This window comes from Rhinolophus sinicus, linkage group LG10 (genome assembly GCF_036562045.2).
Source record: "Rhinolophus sinicus isolate RSC01 linkage group LG10, ASM3656204v1, whole genome shotgun sequence".
NCBI classification, from domain to species: domain Eukaryota; kingdom Metazoa; phylum Chordata; class Mammalia; order Chiroptera; family Rhinolophidae; genus Rhinolophus; species Rhinolophus sinicus.
Window position 1 is genome coordinate 8,651,807 of NC_133759.1, and position 10,145 is coordinate 8,661,951.

Consider the following 10,145-nt stretch of genomic DNA (forward strand, 5'->3'; position numbering starts at 1 on the left):
GAAATGTAAATGTTTCAGGGTCAGTTGCTCAGAAACTCCACGCTTGGAGGTAGCATCTTGAAATACAAATTATTCTGGCAATTTGACCCAGATAGAGGGTCAACTTTTAAAAATATTTAAAAAGAAACATAATTCTCAATATGTGTGTGTGTGAAATTTTCCCAAATAGCTACTTACAAAATGTGTGTGCTAATCTCACAATTGTGTGTGTGTGCTAATCTCTAAATGTGCACTTGACTGAAAGAACAAAAATATGATCAATTATTTCAGAGTGGCTTTTATTAGATGCATATTTTCTTTGAATCAATTTACAACTTTCTATATCATAAGAACATCATATATATGCATATACACACAAAGATATCAGAATGTCTTTGAATTGATCCAGAGGCTAGGGTCATATGCTACTTACACATTTTCAACAGCCTTAAGAGCGAAAGAACAGGCACTCCAGTCACTTCACATTGGGGACAGCCCCAACCCTCAACTTTCAGGTTTCAGAGTTTGAGAGAAATCAGTAGCACCTCTTGTTATTCTGACACCTTAATCTCCTGCGTGATTCTCACTCCTTTGTGTTTCCCCACCTAATCTTTGCCACCATGGTCTCAGCTACCCCTAAATTCAAAACATCCTCAGACATGTACAAAACAATAAAAGTAGCAACTGCAAAAAAAAAAAAAAAAAAAAAAAAGAATCATAGCCCTCCCTTTGGAATGAATAAGTCCCTTAGTGTTTTGGTTCCATTTGTCTGGAAAAGGCTTCTGGAAGGAGTATCTAAAGGCCCCCACATTCTCACACTTGGCCTGAGACAGGGAGGTTGGTAAATTGTACTTTTTATGGGTTATAAAGTTGGGGGCAGCCTGTTTCCAAATGAATATGTTCCTTCTCCCTTTTGACTACTGATAGTTAAATCCGGAAGACGACACTCAAACAGTGTTGTGCCCCAGACAGACAGAAACTCAGTCACTTGGGCTTCCCTCACATCTTGCCTCAGTGTTTATAAAGCTCTGGATTTTTATTAACTCTGTCATCAGTGTTCACTCGATCTCATATCTAACCTAGAAGAGTCCCTGGACCTCAGGCTCATGCATTCACAAACCTGATGCCTCACGGTTGAGCTGGGATGGGGAGGATGTGCGCGAATGAGAAACAGCCCAGGATGTGTGTAAGCTCACAAAACCAACCCCTCCTCTGCCACCTACCCCTCCTGTTTCTCACCTAAACCTCTTCCTCCTTCCATGCATCGCCAATCTGCACACTTGAAGCCTAGGGTTTCTGACTCCTCTGTACCGCTCACCTCCCGTCTAAGACCTCTCCCAGTTCTGCTGCCTCCCATTCTAAATGCTGTGAATCTGCACCCCCTCCTTCCCATCCCCTGCGCCTCAACCTATGCGGAGGCCTCCTTGTCCTGACCTTTCTGTTGCTGGTCTCCTTGCCCTAAACGCTCACCTTTCCAGGTCATCCTTTGGGTACAGAATGAGCCTCCTGCAACACTGGCTGGGGTCCCTTGTTCTGCTGTCAGACTTGGGCGAGCTGTGCTGTCCAGGGGCCTCATAATCCAGCCTCATCCTCCCTCCCAGGGCCTCCCCCACCCAGCTGCACGTCTTTGCCCACGCAGCACCTGCAGCCTGAAGCTCAGCTTCCCTCTCCTCCCACAGCCCACCCCTTCGGATCCCTTCCCCCTAGAGAAGCTTTCCCCGCTCTCTCCCGGCCAACGGCTCTCACCTGGTCCTAAACATCTGTGGAACTTATTAACCCACCTTAGAGGAACATCACACAAGGAAGATGTCCTTCTTTAACAGATCACTTCACATCTCTTCCCCATGGCAAGACAATCACCTGTTTTAAACACATTTACAACCTGTATGTTGCCTTGTGTAGTAAGCAACTATACAATGTTTCTCAATTGACTTTGTTATTCCTGGTCAGGTAACCAAACTCAAGAACCAGCAGTTCTCTGGGGATTTTTTTTTTTTTAATAATGAGATTTTGCAGTGAAGGGAGAGTTTGCCAAGAAGTTGGTGTATGTGGAGGGGAGATGACAAGGTTGGTATTTCACCCACAATGTTTCGATTTAGCGTTCTAGAATTGATGGCCTTGAACTATCTCCTATACTTGGAGCAGATGCCACATAGATGGATGGGTCTTAGACCCTCAATGACAGTAACTTCCTTTTCAAAAGAACTGCTCCCCTGCTCAGTCTGTATATAAAAACAGAGTCCAGGTCACAAGCCGACAGAGATTTCCTGATCCCCAGTGGACCGAGTATAAACAGAGCTGACGCGCTCAGGAGCCTCTCGCTGGAAGATCGCACAGTGTTTGCAGAGGCGTTTGGCGATATGCTTCCGGAAGAACCCTGCCAGGTAGTCTCTGAACTTCTCCCCAACGAAGGCGTAGATGATGGGGTTGATACAGCAGTGCGTCATCCCAAGGGTCTCTGTCACCTGCATGGCTTGGTCCATCCTGTTAGAGCTTTTGCAGTTATTCAGGCCAAAGAATTCCTGGAAGGTACTCAGGAGAAGGACGATGTTGTAGGGAGCCCAGAAAAGAAAGTAAATGATCATGATGGTGAAGATGAGCCTCACGGCCCTGTGCCTCTTTTTCTCATTCCGACAGCGAAGCAAGGTCTTCAGGATTCCTGAGTAGCAGATGACCATGACAAGTAGTGGCAGGACCAGGCCCAAGATGACCATCTTTAAGGTCTGGAAATTCTTCCAGAAATGATACTGAGTAGATGGATAATGAGGGCTGCATGTATAATGAAGACCCTCTTTTTGGGATTTGGTGAAGATGATTCCCGGAAGAGAGGCGAACACAGCCACCACCCAGGTGACCCCACTTGTCACCCCCCCAAAGGTGACTGTCCTGGCCTTTAAAGCAAACACGGCATGGACGATAGCCAGGTACCTATCGATCGTCAAGAGGATGATGAAGAAGATGCCGCCAAAATAACCGATGTGATACATCCCTGTGAATAACTTACACATCGCATTTCCTAAGAGCCACTCGTTTGCCGCATAGTAAGCCCAGAATGGGATGGTGATGAGGAAAAGCAGGTCGGAGATGGCCAGATTGAGCAGGTAGATGTCAGTCATGCTCTTCAGCTTCTTGCAGTTTATCAGGATGAGGACGACCAGCAGGTTGCCCACGAAACCGAAGATGAACACCAGCGAGTAGAGCGGGGGCAGGAGCCTGGCTGCGATTTGCTTCACGTTGGTTTTTTGGCAGGGCTCTGATGTATCGTAATCGATGTCATAGGTCGGAGTTGACATTGAATAATCCATCTTGTTCAACCCTGTGAATAAAGAAACAGTGCTTTTTTTATAAAGTCTTAGAATGTCCTTATTAATCCGCTATGAATGCAAACTGTCTTATAAGTGAATAGCTTCTTAAAATCGACACATAGATTTCTACATTTAACTGAACTCCAGTTTTCTGGCTAAACAATAAACTTTTATAATAAAGGGAAGGTTTGCTGCTAGCTTCCCTGCTCCCTTGCTCTGTTGGGGAAATTCACGAAAGCCCCATCTCACCAAATAAAGTCTGGTGTTTCCTAGGCATGAGGAGTGAATGAAGCTTTGATAATGATTTCAAGAAACTGAGTCAGGCACCGCCTACCCAACGTTGTCTTACAATCTGGGCTGCAGCGGTCCATTCCTGCAGTGAGCTTACACGAGCCTCACCACGACTGTGCTATGATACTCGACAGTTCCCAGTGGCATGCTGCATGCTGACTGCTGTTCTAAGCTTCATGTCCATTTATTCAACTAATCCTCCAAGTGACCCAATGAGGCAGGTCATGCTGCTGTCCCCATTTTGCAGCTAAGGACCTCAAAGCCCAGAGAGGATGACCAACTTACCCAAAGGCACACAGCTGGGAAGTAACTGGTTTTGAACACAGGCAGCCTGCACTCTCATCCACCATGCCACCTTGTCTCTCACTCCTTGGCGACAGAACTAAAGAAGGACCATCAACCTGGTTTCTTGATGGAGTCAGAATGAAGTGGGCTGATGTCCAGGTCCCCCGAGAAAGTCATAGGAGCCAACAGCCAATTGTAAAATCCAAACTGCCATTCTCACATTTCCTCTGAAGTTTGTGTTTATAGTTCCTGGGTTGCTCTAAATAAGAGATCCCCACATACCCAAGAAATGGCCAAGTGGACAACGTGCCATCTACCACCATTCTTTCTGGGTTAGCTCAGTCCCTTCACAACCCAGCAGCTTGCCTGGTCTGTTTCAGTCCCACTCTGGACTGAGCAGTCTCTCTAACTCTTGTGAGTCTCAAGCTCCCCATAACTAAGATTAGGCAGCTGGGAGAAACACCCAGAAAATTTCCCCTTTAAATTCTGATCCAGAAAAAGAATCATACTAAATATGCTGAGGAACTAATATATTAAAGGGAGACTTTATTTGAAATTTATAATTTGATATCCACTTGGACAATTTTTAGGATTCCTCTATGCTGGGGAAAAAATCCAAAAGAACCAGACTTAGACACAACTTCTGGTTGGGCACCAGTCCAGAGGGCATGTTGCTGGGAGGTTTTAGCTCTCCTTACCAGAAGGTAATCTACCAAGATTTTGGCCAAGAACTATCTCTCTGAAAATCTTTCTTTTGAAAAGTGAGGGTTTTTTTTTTAAAAATAATATTGTCCCCTTTAAAATCTTTCATTCACAATCATGTTTTGTATCTTTGATGTTATCACAGTCAGAAACTCATTCTAAATTCTAACTTTTTCCTTATCTTAAAGATTGTATTTTAAGATAGTTTTATGAGAACTTGGTGTTTGCCTAGTGTCTCCTATGGATTTCCTGTAAAGGCTTGTACTCATTACAGAAGCTGAGCTAATTAACAGCCAAAGTGGTTGAAAAGTGACTTACCGGGGATGAGTCGCTTGCAGGGTGACGGATGTCTCAGCTCCTCTGGTCAGCTGAGCTGTGCAAATCAAGCATAGAGACAGCCTAAAAGTAGGAAACGCACAGAAATGCACAGTGGGGGCGGAGTTTTAATGAAGAACAAAAAATTAGAGAACAGTTCTTTTTCTTTTTTTTTTTTATATTTAAATTAAGCTTAAAATAGACCTCTGGCCTGAAAGTGTGTGGGCTTCCCTGGTTACCCTGTTTTCTTTGGGTTCTCTGCTCATCCAACTACGCAGAGTCTGTTAGGAACAGAAAGAATTGAAGGATATTAGAATGAGAAGAACATCCACATGCATCTAGTCAAAGCCCTCATTTTACTGAAAGAAACTGCTGGCCAAGAAACATGATTTGTACAGAGCTTATCAGTGGTGAGGCTAAAAGGGCGAGAGAGTCTGGTTCTCTTGCTGTTTGTCCTCAGTGAAAGCCAACTCAGACCAACCTGAAGCTGACAGGCAGGTACTTCATGTTAGCTCCGTGCTGCCTTCCCCCCACCTTCTGCCCACCCCTCCTTGCTTACCACAACTCCACACAGTCATTCACCACCCAGTATGGATTTTTTCTGTAAACTAAAACAAGTGGTTCTCTAAAGCATTTCGACTATAGGTTCACCTGTGAGCTAAACACGTTGCCTAAATTTCTCTGGATTGGGTCCCTAATGGGGCATGTCATTACGAATTTTCACTTATTCACTATTTTGCAGCCCTCCAAACCAGCAGGCAAACGTTCAAGTTCATCCTGTATATGCAATTCTGGAGCCATTGATGGGTGCTTGTACTGTGCCAGATATATATATATATATCTGGCAGAGTTCCTCACCCCAAGGATACAGCCTATTTGGAGCTTTGAGAAATTTTCAATATGGAATGAGCAACAGATGCCAGAAAAATAGGGTCAAGTTCAGGATTATATGACAATACTACAGACAGTCAAATCGAGCTTTCTTGGTGGTTGGTTATTTATCTAAAAACCTCAAGTGTTGACAACAGAGCTGACAACAGAGCAGGGAGTCACTCCTGAGCCACAAGAGTGCCCTCTAGGGGCTTCCATTTCCTCCGCTCTAGACCAAGAAGCATTGGCTTGTAATCTGAGGGAAAGGAGACCCCAAACCTGTGGAGGCAGCCTAACACAGGGGCTAAGCGGGTGTCCTCTGCAGTCAGATAGCCTGAGCTTGAAGCCTGGCCCTACCCTCAGCTTTCTCATCTGTGTAATGGGCTGAGTAATACTAGTTGTTTCATGGGTTTGTTGGGAGGATTGCATGAATTACGTCCAGAATTTAGCACAGAATATACACTCAATGAACATCAAACTCTTAGTCACTCATTTACTGATCCTTTCTTAGAGAGATTTGTTTAATAAAATTCTAAGAAAATCTTAGTTGTGGAGGGTGCCATTCAGCTTCAAGTTGTTGTCCTTTCAGTCTTAGTTGTGGAGGGCGCAGCTCAGCTCCAGGTCCAGTTGCCATTTTCTAGTTGCAGGGGGGACAGCCCACCATCCCTTGTGGAAGTCGAACCGGTAACCTCGTGATTAAGAGGATGCACTCCAACCAACTGAGCCATCTGGGAGCTCAGTGGCAGCTTAGCTCAAGGTGCCCTGTTCAATCTTAGTTGCAGGGGGCACTGCCCACCATCCCTTGTGGGAGTCAAGGAATCGAACTGGCAACCTTGTGGTTGAGAACCCACTGGCCCATGTGGGAATCGAACCGGCAGCCTTCAGAGTTAGGAGCATGGAGCTCTAACCGCCTGAGCCACCGAGCCGGCCCCGACATGTAGCTGGATTTAAACCCCAGCTTCACTCTTTACTATTTGATTTGAACAAGTTACTGAAAGTCTCCAGGCCTTAGCTTTCTTATCTGTGAAATGGGGCAAACCCCTGCCCCCCAACACAAACCTACCTGATAGGCCTGTGGTCAAGATAAAATAATATACAGACCCACAGATACAGAGAACAAGCTAATGGCTGCCAAAGGAGGCAACCATTTTTTAGTGTATGTGCTGCCGAACTGAGCACAGGATGGGAATTTTTTTAAAGAGGGATTAGAGGAGGGAGAAATTCTATGTGGCCTGTAGTTTTTCAGCAGGGCTTAGAAAAATAATGTTGCTGTCTATCACTCACATAGTACCTACTACGTGCCAGAAGAAAAGATCAAATGGTGTAGCAAGGGTAGGGCCTTTTGAAGCTATCTGTCCTCTGTGCTGTTTAAGCAGTGAAATACAAAGTATGCTTTAGAAAGAGTTCACAAAATGGGTAGCAAATAAATTAATAGAGTAGACTAATAAAATAAATTAATAAAATAGGTAATAAATAGAGTTGGTTCTTGGAAGAGTAGCCTTGTGTTTGCTGATAATACACTGTGTAGAACCCCGAGATACTGCTGGATAAACATCCCCTTTCTGTATGAGACAGTGACTGTCCAATAACGCAGAGCAGGGGTTTTGCTCTGTGTCCTGTGTCGGCCTTGGGTGGGAGGGTGCCAAGCACCAGCCGGCATGCTCACCCCCAGAGGGCAGTGTGGAGCAGTGAGAGAGGCGCCGTCACCCACACTGCTGCTGCCTGGCTGTGTTCTCTCGGCAAGATATTCCTTTTCTTTTCTGAGCTTTCATTTCCTCCTCTGTCAAGTGATGTGCCAGGCCTGGGGGTCCCAAAGGCCCCTCCTCCTTTAAATACTAAGTGACTCCATGGTCACGTTAATTTTGAAAATACATGTTGGATCCACAGGCTGAAATAAGGAAGCATGTAGTTCAGCAGGGTGCGTTATGCCCTCCCAGGTTTCTGGGTCCGGAGGTGAGTTCAGGTCACCTCTTGGGATAGGGGTTTGTCCCCATGATGAACAGGAAGTGAGGACCCACGGGAATGTCTTCAGCATTTCATCAATGAAACATTATCTGGGTACAAAAATCCTGACAACAAACTATACATTTATAACGCAGTGACTTAGTTTCCTGGTCTCTGATTTTCTTTTTATTCTGTCCCTCCCACTCTGCAGTGCTCTCGTCCTCATATGTATGGCATTCAGACTCCCCACCAGAAATGATCTTTGGACTGGTTTGTCACTCTAGACTTGATGCCCGTATTGGAGGATGTCTCGTCCCAGCCCTGCTTTTGGGGCACTGACCAGCTCCTAACCAGCTGCTTGGCATCTAGTCATTGCACTCAAGTTCCAAGGGTTGCTTCACCCTCCTTACCCAGGCTGTCTCTGGACCATATACTCAGAGCTTCATCAGCAGGATGGAAAGAACGTCCAATCCTCTCCTTGGGCTCAAAAGGTCAACGGCATGAGCACAGTGAGCTGAAACCCTGCCACACAGCAGCTCCCATGAACAGACTTGGGGCTCAAGTGGACTTCAGGTCAATGTCAGTCAGCAGTGAGATAGTCTGTAAAAATAGCGAATGCATCTTTTAGTTTTTAAAACAAATGTTAATTATAAAACCAACACATGCTCAATGAATGAAGTCAGGGAAAACAGAAAAATGACAGTAGGAAAAAATTAGGCATAGCCTCACAATCTCAAAACATCCCTCTTAACATACGATGTGTTTCAATTCAGACCTTTTCTTTTTTTTCTTTTTTATTAAATTTTTTATATGTTTTATTAAATTTATTGGGGTGACAATTGTTAGTAAAATTACATAGATTTCAGGTGTACAATTCTGTATTACATCATCTATAAATCCCATTGTGTGTTCACCACCCAGAGTCAGTTCTCCTTCCATCACCATATATTTGATCCCCTTTACCCTCATCTCCCACCCCCACCCCCTTACCCTCTGGTAACCACTAAACTATTGTCTGTGTCTATGAGTTTCTGTTTCTCATTTGTTTGTCTTGTTCTTTTGTTGTTTTTGGTTTATATACCACATATCAGTGAAATCACATGGTTCTCTGCTTTTTCTGTCTGACTTATTTCGCTCAGCATTACACTCTCAAGATCCATCCATGTTGTCACAAATGTTCCTATATCATCTTTTCTTACCGCCAAATAGTATTCCATTGTGTATATATACCACAACTTCTTTATCCATTCATCTATCGAAGGACGTTTTGGTTGTTTCCATGTCTTGGCCACCGTAAACAAAGCTGCAATGAACATTGGAGGGCACGTGTCTTTATCTCTAAATGTTTTCAGATTTTTTGGGTAGATACCCAGGAGAGGGATTCCTGGGTTATATGGCAATTCTATTTGTAATTTTTTGAGGAACCTCCACACTGCCTTCCATAATGGCTGCACCAGTCTGCATTCCCACCAACAGTGTATGAGGGTTCCTTTTTCTCCACAGCCCCTCCAACACTTGTTACTATTTGTCTTATTGATGATAGCCATTCTGACTGGGGTGAGGTGATATCTCATTGTGGTTTTGATTTGCATTTCTCTGTTGGTTAGTGATGTTGAGCATTTTTTCATATGTCTATTTGCCATTTGTATGTCCTCTTTGGAGAAATGTCTCTTCAAATCCTCTGCCCATTTTTCAATTGGGTTGTTTGTTTTTTTGGTGTTGAGTTGCATGAGTTCCTTGTATATTCTGGATATTAGGCCCTTATCGGAGGCACTGTTTGCAAAAATCTTCTCCCATTCAGTTGGTGGCCTCTTTATTTTGTCGATGGTTTCTTTTGCTGTGCAGAAGCTTTTAAGTTTCATATAGTCCCGTTCGTTTATTTCAGCTTTTACTTCCATTGCCTTTGGAGTCAAATTCATAAAATGCTCTTTGAACCCAAGGTCCATAAGTTTAGTACCTATGTTTTCTTCTATGCAGTTTATTGTGTCAGGTCTTATGCTTAAGTCTTTGATTCGTTTTGAATTGACTTTGGTACATGGTGACAAATAGCAGTCCAGTTTCACTCTTTTGCATGTGGCTATCCAATTCTCCCAGCACCATTTATTGAAGAGGCTGTCTTTGCTCCATTATGTTTTTAGCTTCTTTGTCAAAAATTATCTGTCCATATTTATGTGGTTTTATTTCTGGGTTCTCAATTCTATTCCATTGGTCTATGTGAATTCAGACCTTTTCTTATGCATACTTTTTGATTAATTGTTCTCATTCATATACCAGTTCTGTGCACTTTTTTTTTTTTTTTTTGCCAAATCTTGCATCACAGGCATTTCCTCACGTTATTCTTTATAAATATAGTTCTTTAACTGTGGTTTTTATTGAGGTATAACTTATATGCGGCAAAGCCCACTAATCCTAGGTGTACAGCTCGGTGAAGTTTTGATATGTATGTACCATGTA

The 10,145-nt window shown here is 43.8% G+C and overlaps 1 protein-coding gene across 2 annotated transcripts; it reads right to left on the reverse strand.

Annotated features, from left to right (window-relative positions):
• Positions 1-254: 254 nt before the first annotated feature.
• CCR5 (C-C motif chemokine receptor 5) lies at positions 255-5,018 on the reverse strand. 2 transcript variants are annotated; one of them, XM_074312499.1, is made up of 2 exons: positions 4,881-5,018; positions 255-3,295 (listed from the first exon to the last, which is right to left on the reverse strand). In XM_074312499.1, the coding sequence occupies exon 2, from the start codon at positions 3,282-3,284 to the stop codon at positions 2,226-2,228; it is 1,059 nt and encodes a 352-aa protein (XP_074168600.1). In that variant the 5' UTR covers positions 3,285-3,295; positions 4,881-5,018; the 3' UTR covers positions 255-2,225. The 2 variants fall into 2 exon arrangements, with proteins under 2 accessions (XP_074168600.1, XP_074168599.1); XM_074312498.1 differs by having other exon boundaries at positions 1,965-3,295; positions 3,861-4,946.
• Between the last annotated feature and the right edge of the window lie 5,127 nt (positions 5,019-10,145).